At 36.7% G+C, this 17,705-nt stretch overlaps 1 protein-coding gene across 2 annotated transcripts in view; it reads right to left on the reverse strand.

The window, feature by feature from the left end:
* Positions 1-2,678: 2,678 nt before the first annotated feature.
* The window catches only part of VPS39 (VPS39 subunit of HOPS complex), a 30,989-nt gene continuing 15,962 nt past the window's right edge, over positions 2,679-17,705 (reverse strand). Inside the window, exons 14-25 of one of the 2 annotated variants that reach the window (XM_083379899.1) lie at positions 16,397-16,538; positions 15,788-15,874; positions 14,135-14,208; positions 12,554-12,652; positions 12,197-12,314; positions 11,787-11,915; positions 10,996-11,098; positions 8,962-9,007; positions 7,855-8,004; positions 7,231-7,365; positions 6,993-7,084; positions 2,679-4,680 (exon numbers count right to left, since the gene is read on the reverse strand). In XM_083379899.1, the coding sequence (XP_083236025.1) occupies positions 4,605-4,680; positions 6,993-7,084; positions 7,231-7,365; positions 7,855-8,004; positions 8,962-9,007; positions 10,996-11,098; positions 11,787-11,915; positions 12,197-12,314; positions 12,554-12,652; positions 14,135-14,208; positions 15,788-15,874; positions 16,397-16,538 (1,251 nt within the window). In that variant the 3' untranslated portion in view covers positions 2,679-4,604. Of the gene's footprint in view, positions 4,681-6,992; positions 7,085-7,230; positions 7,366-7,854; positions 8,005-8,620; positions 8,666-8,961; positions 9,008-10,995; positions 11,099-11,786; positions 11,916-12,196; positions 12,315-12,553; positions 12,653-14,134; positions 14,209-15,787; positions 15,875-16,396; positions 16,539-17,705 lie in introns of those variants that run through there. The other variant, XM_083379900.1, reaches the window with a different exon arrangement.

Here is a 17,705-nt window from a genome sequence, read left to right on the forward strand (position 1 = left end):
TTATTAGGGCTTTCACACACACCCCAAGCGGCATTATTATAAAGTCAGCTTAATTGCCCCAAACAATCTGGGTCCTCATAAAGCATTATTACTGCTATCCACAGGTATAATAACAGCGTTCTGTTTTTTTCAAGTTTTTTGTCCATTAAGCCTAGAAGAAAAGTCTCTGGTTTTATTTGTATATTCATGTTAAGAATCTTCTGTATTAAAATATGAATCTCACCCCGGTATATCTTTGCTTTAACACAAGTCCACCAAAGATGGCAGAATGGCCCTTTTACATTTCCAGCATACATTATGCATCTTTGAAAATTTATGAGGTGTTAAATATCAACGGGACATCATTTTATAAAAATTTTAAGTTAAAATTTAATGTAAATTTTAAACCCTTTGCCCACGTGTGTTCCCATCGAGAGGACTTGTCTTAAGTCACCTATTTCAACGCAATCATAACTTTAAATGATCACTAAATGAGCCGTCATTACTTGAAGACTACTTCTACCTCTTTGTCAGCATATCCCAAGCTTAGGGAAGTGACTGGGAAACATAAATCAGCTGTTTTTTAAAATATATATATTTGTAAGTAGAAACTGAGTTGCTTCTTATAACCCAAAGGAGGGGGGGGGGAAATCTCTGAAAGAAAATAAAGTGATCCTGAACCAAAATAATTAATAAAATGAGATCTCACTTTTCAAGTGAAGAAAAGCTCCCGTTTGCTCACTTCATTGCAAGGTATGAATAGGCTGGGTCCGATCTGTATTTCCTGGCAGCCTCAAAATGGCTCACTGATTTTACTTTCAACATATACTCAGTCTCTAAAAACAGAGTCTGATCTTCATTTTTTTAAATATTATATATAGAACATAAGGTTAGTACAGGGAGAAATGACACATTTACTATATTTATGCACATCAAATGCTCTGAACATGAAAACAGAAATCATAGTATTTTGCCTGAAGAACTCAGCTCATTTTCCCCTGAATTAACAGATCCACTAGATTAATACAATGCTTTGGTAAGGCCACACCTGGAATACTGTATCCAGTTTTGGTCACCACGATGTAAAAAAGATGTCGAGACTCTAGAAAGGGTACAGAGAAGAGCAACAAAGATGATTAGGGGGCTGGAGGCCAAAACATATAGGGAAGGGTTGCTGGAATTGGGTATGTGTAGTTTAACGAAGAGTGAGGGGTGACATGATAGCAGTGTTCCAATATCTCAGGGGCTACCACAAAGAAGAGGGAGTCAAGCTATTCTCCAAAGCACCTAAAAGCAGGACAAGAAGCAACGGATGGAAACTAGTCAAGGAGAGAAGCAACCTAGAACTAAGGAGAAACTTCCTGACAGTTAGAACAATTAACCAGTGGAACAACCTACCTCCAGAGGTGGTGAATGCTCCAACACTGGAGGTTTTTAAGAAGAGACTGGACAGCCACTTGCCTGAAATGGTATAAGGTTTCCTGCCTGAGCAGGGGTTTGGACTAGATGACCTCCAAGGTCCCTTCCAACTTCTTCTTCTTCTTCTTCTTCTTCTTCTTCTTCTTCTTATTATTATTATTATTATTATTATTATTATTATTATTATTAGGCTGCCTAGAATGTTATTTTCTCCTTCTCTTTCATGTTATGATAAAACTAGTTTAAAAAATGTAAAGGGAATGTTTCTTTAAGAATTTATTTTCAAAGATAACATCTTTCTAAAAAGATAATAAAACCATGCTTTAAAATATAGATAATACAAACTGAATACTGTAGCTATCCTTATCTGGGTTCAGAATCAAGTCTAGTTAATGATTGGAAAGGACAGGTTTTATGTGTGCCTATCTGTATAACAATATTCAGTTTGCTATAGATTATCGGGCTATAAATTAGACTGAGAAGGTGAAAACCATCCCAAAAGGTGACAGCGGCAAACCACTTCCGTATTCCTGCAGAGGGGAAAAAGGCCAGACATTTCAATGACACCATCAGGAGTTGGGATCAACTTGAACAAAACCTTATCTACAAGTTAATCTGAACTTCATAAATGAAGGCAAATAAACTTAAACTGAACTTCATAAACTTCAATTTAAGATTTGAAAAAACTGTGACAAAGTTTCTCATTTAGCAATTACAGTTCCTTGGTGATCAATCATTTGCAAATATGACAATTAAAAAAAAAACATTTCCCAAACAATGCATTGGATCAAATTTCATGTGCCTGACAATAAAAACCTTCAATGTGAAACTAGTCAAAGTAAGGCCCATAAATTTCAGGATTCTAATAACTAATTAAGGAAGCAGAGCTGAGCTTGTTAACTTGCAGAAAGCACTTTTTAGCTAAGTGCTGCAATTAAAGAAAAGCAGCTCCAGAAACATGTCAGGAATAGGGCAGCTTATAGGAGAACTTTAACAGAATAAAACACAGTGATGTTCTCTCTCTCTCTCTCTCTCTCTCTCTCTCTCTCACACACACACACACACACACACACACACTCATTTAGCAACCATTTACTTGACAACCAAGTTTTTGAATGGAACGAAGTCACTAAATAAGGAGAGAATGTAGTCCTGAACTGATGACTTCTTTTAGAATTTCATTGTCAGTACGGTATTTATTTCACATTAAACTCTTGGGCAGTACTTACACACACCACTGATTTCAAAGAGGAAATTCAGGGAAAAACAGAGAGCAGTGCCAATTTCTCAAAATGTTATACTTTATTGCTTTAAAGACGCCCACTGTACAATTGGTGAGTCCCATATTCTTATACAAGGTTACCAGCAGGCAATAAAAACTCAAGCAACATCATCTCCTCCAAAAGATACAGGAAGCTGAACCAAGGCACATAAAAACTTTGCTGTGAAGGAAAAGCAAAATACTTACCAGAAGCCACTGTGGCTCACCATTTTCTTGGCAGCAAACAGAATTTAAAGTGTGTCAGAATGGTCAGCAAAACTCATAATTTGTTTTGCAATAATTGTCCCTTGTCTGTTACATATTTCATTTAATCTCCGAAGAGAGTTATCTGCCCTACTTTATAAAGGTTTTGGAGCATAAATGTGCAAAATCAAACAGCACTGTATTTCTTCCATGTGAAGAAGAGAATTACTTCGTTCCATACAGACACACACGCTTGAAAATGGTACTTAATTTTACAAATGAATGAATCCTAAAACCAGCAACAATATGCAATTAACTGCACATAATCAGAAAGAGATATGCTCTCTGGAATAGACTCCACTGAAATACAATAAAGGTTATCAGGAAAATAAATATTACCAAATACGAAGCTGTTTTTGCAGTGTATTACGTACTAAATTTATCCTTACTCATTTCTAACCATAACAAGCAATACAAGCATAACAAACATTATAAAAAGAAAATCTTAACCACCCTTTTTGGGGGCCATCTTTACATTTTAGGCCAGATCAGTAAGAGGATCATGTGCCTCAACTGCATTGTCAAATTTATAAACTACAATAAAGTAAAATAACAACACCAAACTAAGTTGAAGTAATTCCTCATTTAGCTAATGAACTAACGCTTCTGGGTTGATTTTTATGTGAACACTCACATCCTTATCCCCTTCACAACAAAGATTTCAATTCCGGTATGTAAGAGTAAGCAGTTTCTTCCAGCATAAAAAGTGATTTAGGTACATCAAGCAACTAAAGAGCACCAATCCGAACAAGTATAAGAAACCAAAATACTGACATTAAATAAGCATCTGCTCAAACCTGAAGGGAGAAGGGCACAAAAGGCTTAAACGTTTCAGTACAATGTTGTTTTTAAACAGAGATCAGCTGTTCCAGCAATATGAAAACATGCCCTCTTTAAAATCTCAAAAGATCACTTATTTTCTCTTTTCTGTAAAAGTGCAAGTGCTAGTTTTCCTTCAAAAACTGTTGCCATTTTCATTATGCTCATAAAGTTAGTGACAAAACACAGTGCAAATAGTAAGCCCATTTGTATTTTCAAAAAAAAACTTAAACTAAAAAATACCAATTATGATCATATTATATGAAATTAGTTCCTTTGGAACTATTACTGCTGATCATCTCTTCAGATACAGAGTTTGCTTATCAGTACATACTTATTTCCTATATTAGAAGGAAAGAAAATCTAAGTACAGCCTTTTTCGTAGTACCTGCCTCCAAATGGCTGATGAAAGTAGAGTTTAGTACAGCACTGATAAATTATAAGATTTTTTGTCACCTTGGATCTGAATGATGACTTGTACCCAAAATGCTATTTGCTTCTATCATTAATGTTCAGCATTACTTTTCCTTGAATAGGAATTCCGATAAATCTGGAGTGTAAATGCAACCCATTAAATTTTTAGTTTGCATTCTTCCTCAAGCTGAAGTACTATGAGGTTAATCTGCCACTAAAGTGTATCTAACTATAGTTTAAACCTGTTTTTGTTGTTGTTGTTGCTGTTATTGTTCAGTCCACGCTGGGCAAATTAGAAATCATCCAGTAAAGCAATGGAGGCTCAAGCTGTTTGCAAGCAACATGCCTCTGAAAATTCTTTAGAGAAATCAAACTGCTTATCAAACATTCTTTCTGTTTCCATATGAACATCATGACCACTGAGTTCATGTAATGCGTGGCAATGCTTTCAGGTGTCCATTGAGCCAACATCTTTGGAGCAGAAATAATGCACAACAACTGCATTTGGGAACCGGGCAAAGGCACTATAAGAGAAAAGAAAACAGCGTATCAGTTTAAATACAGTATTTTATGCTAATTATTTCTGATGCTCCTTATAAAAAAGCAGTAATTTGACTTATGCTTTTACATATGTACGATGGATACCTCTTACATAAATCAATTTTTTTCCAAGGGTAAATCTGCAATCTCTTTTGTTGACATTTTAAATGCCTTACTCCAGTCTCTTTGTTTGTCCTTTTGTGTTTATGAAAAGCACTATGTACAATAGTGCTTTCCTTCTTTTGTTGCAAATAACAGCTTTACTTGTTTCGTTATAAAACTATTTGGAAGAAAGTTTATATCCAAAACAAATAAAGGCAATTTCATAAAACTATCCACAAAGTGAGAAGCTATAATATTGTGAAGCAGGACTCTACAAGGTAATATGGAAAGATATGAGTGATTTCTAACTGGACAATCAGATTAAAAAACTGAACACCAGACGAAAATTGCAGTCTATAAGGCACAGAAGGAAGGCAAAACCCTATCATGTATAAACGGCCCAATAATAAAGAATATGGTGGTGAAACTAGCACCGTTTTTGAAAGTAATAATGTTAAGTTATATAATAATGGCCCAAACAGGTTGTAGCATGTGACTGATCCTGCCTGGTCTCCAAAACTAATCAAAGTTGTACTTTGTTAATGTGCTGTTACATCAGCTATAAAAGTATTATGCAGTGCATAGTTGGTTAATTTTGTGTTATAGTGAGTTAGATTTACATGGTTAATTTTCCTCTAGGGATTATCATATTGTGCTGCCATCATGTGGTCGTTTGGGGAACTACAATATGTTCTGTTCATGTTAATCTGTTCAGTCAATCCCTTCCATTTTGTGATGTATTTCCTCCTTCTTGTTAATCTTGAATATTGTATCACTTCCTGGACACCATTACATGTGGTCTGCTCTCATGGTAGGACCTTTACTGTCTGTGACCTTGAAATACCGTCCATTTCATCATCTGCCACATCCTGTTGTCTGCTGTAAACCTCCTACATGCATTGTGTTGGGAGCTTCCCGACACTCCCATGTCACACCTCTGCTCCGCGAGCTGCATTGGCTACCAGTTGTCTTCCGGGTGAGATTCAAGGTGTTAGTAATGACCTACAAAGCCCTACATGGCATGGGTCCGGAATACCTTGGGGAGCACCTGCGGCCGGCGTCAACTTCCCTCCGCCCAGTATGCTCCCACAGAGAGGGCCTCCTCAGGGTGCCACCGGTCAAAGGATGCCAACTGGTGGCCCCCAGGGGGAGGGTGTTCTCTGTGGGCGCGCCGGATTTATGGAACCATCTTCCGGTCGAGCTCCAGATGGCGCCTGATCTCCGCTCCTTCCGGCGCGATCTTAAAACCTACCTTTTTGAACAAGCTGGCCTGGCCTGATGGGATGGGGTTGGTTTTATAAATTGGTCTTAACTTTTTAATCTGTACTAATTTATTACGGGCATTGCTGTTTAATTATCTTTTAATTTTTGTATCTTGTTTTTTATTATGTATTGCCCTGTTCACCGCCCTGAGTCCTTCGGGAGAAGGGCGGTATACAAATTAAAATAATTAATTAATTAATTAATTAATTAATAAAGATCTTCGTGGATGAGAAAAGGTATTTTGTGAGTTCAGCTATCTGATACAAGACTGTCAGCGGTCATTATATCTACTTATACAGGCCAGGCACAAGGGTCTGAGCAAGGGGATATATCACTATACAACAGAATAATTAATGTTTTGAGGGAAGACCACCAGTTGAAAAAACATCCCAGAAAGCAACAGCAAACCAGCTCTGTAGTGTTGCCTCAAAATTTCTATCTGAACATGTCCAGAAGTTACCAAAAGCTGAGATTGATCTGAAGGAGCCTTTAGCTTTTACCACAGAACATGAGAACAGGATGTGGGAATAAACAGAGAATGTAAACTAGCTCTACTGCTAATTAAGGAACTGATTCATATAACATTTTAACAGCATAATCTACAAAAGAATTCTTGGAATAAGCACCTGTTTATGATTTGGTTGTAAATCTGAACATATTTGAAGCATGTTTCTGATATAAAATAAGAAATAGAGATTTGCAAGCATAAGACCTTGAAAAGAATTATATAAATAAAATATATTTCAACATTAACTGATCAACATCATTTTAAAAGAATATAAAATCTAAGGCTATTAAGTCGTTCACTTGATTGACATTTATATCCGGTATCGCGTCCAAGTGAGAAAGACTGCCATTTTACAAGATCAGTTATGAAACTACATATAAGGAAACCAATTTCTTCTAGTTTCCTAATAATAATTTCACATACCTATTTCCAATCTTCTTTTTACATACACCACAAACTTTTTCTTCTGTGATTATGCATTTCACCTGCTGATGTAAAATCCGTTCTTCCTGCACCTTTGGCAAAATAAGAATAATTTTAGAAAAGAATAATTCCTTCAAAAGCATTTGAGGGGGAAAAAACAGATATGGTCCTTTAACGAATATGGGAATATGGGATCTCTGAAACAAGAAGTTATCAATAAAAAACATGTGACACATACTCGCAGGAATTCAGCGTGGAGAAGCTTTTTAAGTATCTGATTGAATCGTTTCTTTTGGGCATTTTCTTCAAGGACTTTTTCCAAGAATATTCGGATTTCACTAATTTGAGTATTGGCTGGAAGGAGATTTATTGCCTAGAAATACAATAGAAAGATAGTGGAAGAAGAAATCACATCAGTTGAAGTTCTTCCAAAATCAAATATAAGATAGAAATATGCATATAAATAAAAGAGAATATATAACTAGGTAAAAACATAATCACATTGATTATGTTATTTAATTGAGAAATGAAACATCTGCAAGCAAACAACAAACCTCGGGGCACACTAAAGACTCTGCAAACAAACAAACAAAATATGGTTCCAATTTTTAAACTATATACTTGCCATTTTATTTTACACTAATACTAAGCATGCTCATGAATATAGGAGAAATCTCCAGTCACAACATATATGACCATAGATTGGAGATAACAGAATGAATGTTTCATAATCTCCTTCACTCTCTTTTTGAGAGTGCTTGTAGATGGAAAGTAAGCATTTCAATTAAAACAGCATTCTTTTTATGCAGCACTACAATCTAAATGCTTTCCAACTAAAAAAGCAAAGTTAAGAAAACCTTACTTTAGTAGTGTCCAATTTGCTGTGATGAAGTTCCAAAACCTGCAATGCAGCTTGAAGATTGGCTTGCGGCTCTAAGAGTTCCATCTTGATTGGACCCAAGCAATGAACACTCGGTGGTGAAAGATACATTCGGAGCAGAGACAAGTATACCTATTTCACACAGAACAAACCATTGTGTTGTGTTTTTTTTTAAACTCCAAAATAACTTGCTTTATGTCTTTGTCCAACAGAGGGAAACCTATTCTAGCTATAATTCTATACACTTGCATAAAAACTAGAGGTAGAGTATCGGGTGAAAATATGATTTTAGGTAACAGAAGATAAACCATCCTCATGAGCTGCTGGTATATGAACACTGAAAAGAAATATATATCTATCTCAAAAAGTTTGACAATTTCAGCCATCACTCTGTGGGCTGTAAAAGGGATGCTAACTGGTTCCATATAGCCATAAGCACTCCTAGTTTAAAGACTGAGATAGTTCTGAGGAGGAAAATGACTATGACCTAACATTCTATATGGAACTGTTTATGAAGAATGTTAATGCAGAACATAGTTGCTAGGAACTTACAGAGATAGCCTGGGATATGTAACACTGATCTTATAAACTACGCTGGCTTCTAGATTGGACCTTAAATACCAATATAAAAAGCAGCTAACCAAATAATAATCCATTATTAGGATTTAAGCAACTTTAATCCATTGAAAAATTATATTCCCTGATTTGCCAAATTAAATTAAGCATTCCACTATTTTGCTACTTTTACCTAATTGTTGCATAATGGCCTTTCAAATGTGAGTTCAGTCTCAATCTGAAAATTTATTCCAACAAAAACACATGTCAATAAATCAAATACTTTACTTGCTTCTCCAATAACAAGTGGAGAAGTAGTTGGCACTATTATAATTAGTACTGTAAGAAGGACAATGGTTTAAAGATTCATTCTCATTTTGTACTGATCTTACTTCCTCCCCATCCCTACACTGGCTATTTATTATTTTTAATAGAACATTTCTATTATCTGCATCTAATTATGTAGTAAATGTCAGAGTGTGTTTGCTAAACACAGGGCATTAACTTTAAGATGTTGAAAAACAAGTTACTCACATCTGTACTGCCATCTTTGCTTCGGTCATAGTGTTTGTGACAATAACTGAAAACAACATCAACAAGAAATTCAGAGCAAAACCTGAACAGAAGCCCAGCATATTATGAACTAAATATTTTGAATTTTAATAAATCAGTTGATAGCAAAAGCTAAAGATATTCAAATTTCTCATTTGGCAAAAACACTGGACGTGTCTGATTACACTGGAAGAAACAAGTTATTGGAGAATACTTAATTTTATAAAATTAGAGATTTGGTAAGTTCTGCTGAATGTATTTTACCAAAGACTTATAAGTTCCAACATGATTTCAAAAGAAACAAGTTCAAATTCTCTTAAACGTTATAGACATGTCTCACAACTGACTCTCTTTGAAGTCCTCAGAAATCTTGAACAATGATTTCAGATTTTAACTTCAATCTACCTATAATTCTTTCTTGCATGGAATCACTTTCGAATCTGTGTCAACAAAAATTGATAGCAAAACCATAAAAGTTGGCTACACTTCTTTGAAACTGTATGCAAATTGTAATCTTTCTAGACCAGGGCTTTTCAACCAGTGGTACATTGGCACCTGACAGGTGGTACGCGACCCTGCCCAGCCTAGCCAAGTCTAGTGGAGGAGGGAACAAGCCAAAGCAATGCAGCGCGGGACTTGCTGTGACAGAGTCCTCAGGAGCTGCAGGGCTGCTAGGGCAAGACAAAGGCCCCCAGGATCAGCACTTCTGGCTCATCAGAAAAAGAAAAAGAGGAGACAGGAAAAGATATAAGGAGGCAATTTTGGCGGGAGAGGGAGGAGAAAAAAAAGACTCCGGAGAAAGAGTCAGAAGAGAAAGGGCTTTTGTCAGAGAAGCAGTGAGAAAGAGAGGAAAGGCTTTTGGGAGGTGTGTGTGCGTGAGAATGGGAAGGGTTTTGCAGAGACGTGTGCGTGAGAATGGGAAGGATTTGGAGATGTGTGTGAGAGAATGGGAAGGATTTGGAGAGAGAGAAAATGAGAAAGAGAGAAAAGGCTTTTTGTTGAGAGAAGCAGTGAGGAGAAAGGGATGAGAAGAAAGGAGATGGGAATGAGAAAGAGGGAGGGAAGGGAAGGGAAGGGAAGGGAAGGGAAGGGAAGGGAAGGGAAGGGAAGGAGGGAGGGAGGGAGGGAGGGAGGGAGGGAGGAAGGAAGGAAGGAAGGAAGGAAGGAAGGAAGGAAGGAAGGAAGGAAGGAAGGAAGGAAGGAAGGAAGGAAGGAAAGAAATTGGAATGAGAGGGAGGGAGGATCTGAGGAAAGTTCTCCCTTAGCACTTGGCCAACAGCAGCCCTTCTGCCCTTTCGCCATCCCCTTGCCTCCTCCTCCTGGCCTATTCTGGTGGCCTCCCATCCTATCGCTAAGGATGCTTTGGTTACAAAGCCAGGTCTCCTCTCATGGAGAGGGAGTGGGCCTCCCTCTGACCCACGCACTTTGCCTTCCTGCATCCCCCATGAGCAACCTGGCCAAGGAGAGCAAAAGGGGATCACATAACCCTGGGAGACTGTGACCATTATAAATATGAATCAGTTGCCAAGCATCCAAATGTAAATCACATGATCCTGGGGATGCTGCAATGGTCATAAGTGTGAAAAATGGACAAGTCATTTTTTTCAGTGCTGTTGTAACTTCAGTCACTAAGCAAACTGTTGTAAGTCGAAGACTACCCATACTTTATCACTTTTTTTCCTTTTGGGGGGGGTGGGTCATCAAGTTTTTGACACCTTGCTAGGCAACTGCCGGTATTTGAATATTGCCATATCCTAAAAGTGGTACAATCGGTGAAAAGGTTGAAAAGCCCTGATCTAGAGTATGTTGGAGTGAACTGCCAAATTACCAAAACATTCCTGTTCATTACAGTGACACTGAAATTATTATTACACATTGTGGTTACATAAACTTTAAATTTAGTTTTGTATCAGCAATAAAGTAGAGAAGCTATGTAGTTGAAAATAAGATGGTCTAATAACAATTGCCAAGAGGTTGAGGGTTATTGGTTTCAAAGATTACAAAGCACGATCATACGTTTCAGCTATCTTGGTGTCCTTCAGGATGTGAACATATATAAATAGAGCTTGCTCGTGATTTCCCATCCGTCCCAAGAGCAGTGCGCGTTCTTCTAGGAGACCTAAGGGCAGGAGGGGAAAAGTAGCACTCAGTGGCAATAAAATTTATAAAGCAGTCTATAAGAATAGGTATAGTAGTAAAGAAAGAAGGAAAGAACCTATGGAGGTGGAATAAAATATGCATTGCTGTTTAAATTACGGGATAGTGCAAATCATTCAAGAGGTGCTCTGCAAAACACCACTCTTCAAATCTTTAAAAACTACCCCGTCTTTTTCTAGGCTTATGTAAGTTCAGGAATGACTACTGACTAAATCAAAATATTTTATTACATTTATTTTAGTGCCTGAAATCAATTTATATGGTTGTCCACCTGACAAATCTAACTCTGGGTGGCTAACAAGGATTAAAAAATATAATATAAAGGATAGCTAACTAGGTAGCTAGACAGACAGACAATTCAATGTTTTTCACTATTTTAGAAGTCATTTCCAACACACAAATTCATTGGTTTATTCTATTGCACACCAATGTGATTCCCCCATAGAGCCATTTTTCATATATAGTTTTTAATCAAAGACTGCAGGGACTTTTCTGTTGTCAATGCAGACCAAAGCCTATGGTTTTTATAGGACAGCTCTTAAATAACAGTCTGATAAAGACATACATGGGAATCCTCTTAGTTAAATGCTAAAAAAAAATAATCCCTGAAATACTGTAAATGTTGCACAGCATGGGCAACTACTTCTTACCATCAAAGGGAAAGTCACTGATGAGTTGCTCGGCATTATAATAACTGGAACTCTCGAGAAAGGAAAGAAGTTTTTTCCGATATTCTCCAAGCTCCCCATCTTCCTCTCCAGCTGGCACTGGCGTTTCATCTGTCAGAAAAGAATGATGTCTTACTGTTGTTCTTTATGTTTGGCTCTCCGTAACATTCTACTAAAATGCACATAAACATTTTTCTTCCTTGACTGAAAATAATCAATATAAAGTTAATGTTTCTGTAGATCTCCCAAAAATGTTCTCTTATTTAAGTGAACAACCCAAACAATGCTTCCCATAAACTGCAGAATAATTCTTGGGGCTCCCCTCTGCAACAATCCCTACTCTAGTCTTGCTTCTGGATATGCATAATAACATAAATAATGGGTGAAAATACCTGGAGGGAAAGAGGTGAGATATTCCTTCATTAGGCCTTGCACTTTCTCACAGTAGAGCTGAATCAGACAATTGTGAAACTCTGCACCAGACTCTTTCCAGATATCAATTACATGCTCCTGGAAATATATGTACATATCTCAAATATAAAAGTTAATGTTATGTATCTCTAGAATTTTGTAATATTTCAAAATGTAATTATCAGAATTCAAAATGACTATGTATCTCCTTATTTAACTGTTACAAACGATTTTTCAATTTAAAAAAAGATGACTAAAATTATTTCTTTTGTAACTAATTTAGATAATATGAGAAATAAAGTATGAGATTTGAAAAAGTAGATTACTTTAGTTCTTACCAAGTAAGGAATAGCGAGGTTTTTAAAATTCTCTAACAAGAAATTCAGGATCCTTTTTCGTGGGAGGGATTCTACCTCAGGAAGATCTTCTGTAAATATCTGCCAAACAAATGGTTGAATTGCCAAAGCTGATATTTGCATACTTATTCTGATTTTATTCAAGTTCAAATAATAAGACCATTGCATTATAAGGGCTACCATACTGGGACAAGACTTGGGATGGTACATTAGCTTACCCTAACCCTGAAAGTTCATTGGGTGACTCTGGGACAATCACTATCTTTCAACTCAACCTGCCCCACGGGACTTTTGAGCTAGGCAAAAACAAGAAGGAGGGAATGTTATTTAAGCCACCTTGAGCTCCTAGAAGCAGAAGTAGTAACAAATAAAAGAAATATACTATCCTCTCTGATCAAATATCTACAATTAAGTTTTCTTTAACCTTCACAAAGACTAATCAATTTTTTTCCAATCAATCCATCGTTCCCTTTGTTTCTTATTAAACCCTGATTTGCTATTATGGAGTTGATTATTATTTATAATCTTAGGGCCTTAATACAGAGCCAGGAGGTAACAGTATATCCACCATCACATTTTTAGCTCTGTCAAAATCTCTGCCCAAATTGCCTTAAAAAATAATTAAAATAAAAAAGAATGCCAAATTAGCATATTGGAACACAAAGCATTTGTTTTAAGCAAAATCCATCTTGTCCCCAAATTACAAGTGACCTTTCTACTTGAAAAAGTCTTGAGACTTTTTATATAGTTCTTATAGTTTCTTTTAATGTCAATAATGTAATCCAAAATTAGCATATATAGAAAAGTAAGATGTTCTGTTAAAACCTGAGATTAACTCTGCAAATATTCTGAATGAGCTCAGACAACTAGATGCTACATAGTAGAAATTGTACTGCCTACTGAACAGCTGCTTCATTCTTATTGGACAGCTTACAATATAATTTATAATTTATCTTCAAGGATAAATTGCTATTCATAGTAGTCCCCATGTGGAGTATATAGTCATAATAAGTACAAGTAGTCCTTAACCTATTTAATAGCTTTAAGAATATTAGTAAAACTGGCAGCAACCTGCCTAAGACTATTTGCTTTATTACCACAATGGTCAGTGAAGAGAACCCTTCCTCCTCTCTGTTTTTAAATGTATCCAAGTGTACTTACTGTCAAAGCTGCTAACATCCAATGTTATTGCTTGACAAGAGATGAAGAAGTAGCCATTTCATATGTTAAACTTGTGTATTGCTTTAAGAGATTTAGTTTAAGGTTGGGAGGGGGGATGAGTAGGATTGCACCTTCAAGGCCATCTCTAACTAGAGAAGATAAGACCTTGGCAGGTTTTCTAACGGAAGGGAAACTGATTCTTTAAATTAATTGGACAATATGACTAATGACAAAATTAGAAAAGTGGAGAATTGTGTTTCAATATATTGTGCAAGGGGCGGAAACTTCAGATTCCAGATTCCTTTGGGCAAATCCCGTGTATTAGGCTAATAAAGGACTGTTAAAGTAAACCATGCCTCAGAGTCACTTGAAAAGCCCATACTTCGGAAACTTGACACTTACTTTTAATCCATCTTCTGGGAAATCCCTAAGTACCCAAACCGAATAGGAAAATATTAAATTCAAGTTCTCTGTCCCTACAGTATAAAACAAAGAAGTCAAATTAAAGAACTACAAAGATATCACAATAATAGAATATGGTGCAAGTGACTAGACACATCTTTTTAATGCATCTTTTTTTTAAACACACAGAGAGAACATATACACACACCAGCAAGCTTCTTAACTGCAGAGGACGATCAAGGAAGCAAGATTCATAGATACCTCCTTTCATTAACTTTAGCATCAAAATTTAGCTGTTAAGCGTATGAAATCTTCAGAATTGAGAAAGGAACTATGCAGCCCTCCTACATTAGCAAGTTCATCAAGGCAGGGTCTCTTTGAAGCTCAAGGCCTTTTTTTTTTGCCAGTAAATTTGCATGGCAGAGAAGGTGCGCTTCTAGGGCCCTGAAAGATAGCGTTGGTTAACTAAAAGGACCCAGAACATACAAGCTCTGCCAGATCCAAGGGAGTTTTATATTCTCCCCTCCACTCCTGATTTTTTAGGAAAAGGTTCACTTACATTTTTGAGGGGGGAAAATGCTATTCTTTGAATAGAATAGAGCTGGAAGGGACCTTGGAGGTCTTCTAGTCCAGCCCTCCCGCTCAAGCAGAAGAACCTATACCATCTCAGACAAGTGTCTAGCCTTTTTTAAAAAATCTCCACTGATGGAGGGCCCACGATTTCTGAAGGCAAACTGTTCCACTGGTTAAGTTTCTCCTTAATTCCAGGTTGCTTCTCTCTTTGATCAGTTTCCAACTATTGTTTCTCGTCCTTCCCTCTGATGCTTTGGTGAATAATGTGACCCCCTCTTATTTGTGGCAGCCCCTCAAGTACTGGAATATTGCTGTCACGGCTCCCCTATTTCTTCTTTTCTTCAGACTAGACCAAGGGTCTTCAAACTCGGCCCTTTTATGACTCGTGGACTTCAACTTCCAGAATTCCTCAGCCAGGCACGCTGGCTGAGGAATTCTGGGAATTGAAGTCCACGAGTCATAAAAGGGCTGAGTTTGAAGACCCCTGGACTAGACAGACCCAAGTCCCATAGCCATTCTTTGTATGTTTTAGTCTCCAGCCTTTAATCATCTTAGTTGCTCTTCTCTGAACTTTTTCCAAAGTCTCAACATCTTTTTTGTAGTATGGTGACCAAAATTGGCTGCAGTATTCCAGGTGTGGTCTTACTAGGGTTTTATAAAGCGGTACTAATACTTCGCGTGATCTTCATTCTATGTCTCTGTTTATACAACCCAGGATTGTTATCAGCTTTTTTTGGCTGCTGCTGCACACTGCTGATACATGGTTAAGTGATCGTCCACTAGGACTCCAAGGTCCCTCTCAACATTACTGTTTTTAAGCCAGGGCTTGCCCAATCTGTACTTGTACCTTGGCTTGTAAACTTTTGCTTTTTTCCACACTGAAACTCATGTTCATGTAAACATTAACTTCTCAGTCTAATTTCTTATTTTATAAAGTAAATGTAAACATTGTTATGATGGGAATAAATCCAATCATTACATTTTTGTTTGTTTTTGTGATAACTATTAACCATTTTTCTGGATATATAATAAAATATACCACAACACCAGCTACAAAGAAATTAAATCAACTTCACTCACCTAAATGTTGTAAATACTGAACAGTTCTTTCATGGCCCTTCAAAGGAGAATTAGCTTTCTTGGACTGATCCACTAGAACCTGCAAGGCTTCGGCAAAAGAGAACTCTATTTCATTATCTTTTAAGTTAAACAGTAGGATTGTGCAAAACTATTTGGAGGACTATTCTGTGATGTATCCTTCCAAACTTGCTGTTCAAAGCATTATAGTGTGGAATCTATAATAATCATTATAGTGTGAAGGCTACTGCTAAGCTTGTAAGCCGCCCTGAGTCTTCGGAGAAGGGCGGGATATAAATGGAATTTTTTTAAAAAAATCCTTTTTAAGGTTCAACATGGCTGCTTTGAGGGCCATCTACAACATCTGAACATAAATACGTATGCCAGATGTCATTTTCACACTGGTGATAAATCTGAGAATGCTGTACTATAAACTATGTAGCCCAGTATGAATATCACACTACAATCTGTACAACCTTCCCCATAAAAAAAATACTGATCTCACTTGCTAGCTCACTCATTTGAAAAATTTGCGCATCATACATTATACTACCAAAAATGAATTGCTTAACAGTGACATGGAAACCCCTTGTTCCCTCTCTCAGTACTTACCCTTTTCATGGAGACCTTTCTTCTCATACAGTATGATTAATTCACTGTATTTGTGAGCTTTCTTGAGCACATGCTCACTTTCCTCAATATGGCAATGATTATTCTCCAGTCTCAATAATGGTGCCACTAAGGCTACGTTTGTCTGTAATAAGAAGCAATTTAACGGAATCAGAAACAAACACACATAACCAAAATGAAACGTGAATCAAGGAAATGAGATAATTAAACTATTTTGCAAGTAATGAGATTAGACTATTAATAGAAATTGAGTGGCAATTTACCCTTCTCCCTTATAAGCATTCTACTATACCAGGGGTCGGGAACCTCGGCTCTTTTATGACTCATGGACTTCAACTCCCAGAATTCCTGAGTCAGCAGAGGTTGCCTACCCCTGTACTATACGCAGTTTCAATAACATTGAGGTACTATCACAAACCTACAATGTCCTTTTGCCTATTCACTCATGCAATTTAAAAGTTGCAAGGCATATATAGTTATTTTCACTAGGAACGAAGATAGCAAATCCTCTTGACTTCACAATTAAAGCTAATGAGGACTTCCAGGGGAAAAAAGGTCAAACTGAAGACTCCTCTGTTAAAAGAAATAGATTGGCTCATTGTAATTACTCTCTAGATAAGACATGAGATCATCCACAAGTGCTCTGTACAGGTGTTCCCTTTGAAGAGGTTGCAAGACAGCAGTTTCTACGGGAATTAGAGCTCTGGGAGATGAGGAAATACATATCTTGCTCAACCCAATGGTGAGCCCCTTTAAGAACAGGAATACTTCCTTTTTAATCATTTTGGAAATTGCTTGTTAGCTGCTTTTCAGCTATAAGGAAACTTAGGATTGACAGGTTTTAAAGCAATGGAAAAGTTTCCTTAAATCCTTAGCAAAAAAAAAAGAAAAAGGGTTTTAAATATGAGTTTCAGGACTTAAAAGCATTTTTGGAATAAACAGCAACTTTGATTTTGAATGGACTAAAGGTCCACATGAATTTAAAATAAAATGTTGGAATTAATTATAAGAAACTTTCCTATGGGAAAATACTTTTGTTTTGAATTATTTTTTTAAAAAAATGATAAGATGGGACTTTAAAGGTTGAAAACTAGAATGAACTAAATTTGACTTACTACACAGAGTACAAGAAAATAGTACAATATTTGACATATTGAATGATATTTTTGAATAACAGACTCAGAATTTAATTTTAAAGAGTGTTGTCTGCCTTTATAGACAGACTGTGGAAGAGGAACAGGTTTTACCAGACAAGGTCAAGACTGATCTAAAATGAATTTTAAAATGTCAA

Source organism: Vipera ursinii (genome assembly GCF_947247035.1).
Source record: "Vipera ursinii genome assembly, chromosome: 1".
Classification (NCBI taxonomy): domain Eukaryota; kingdom Metazoa; phylum Chordata; class Lepidosauria; order Squamata; family Viperidae; genus Vipera; species Vipera ursinii.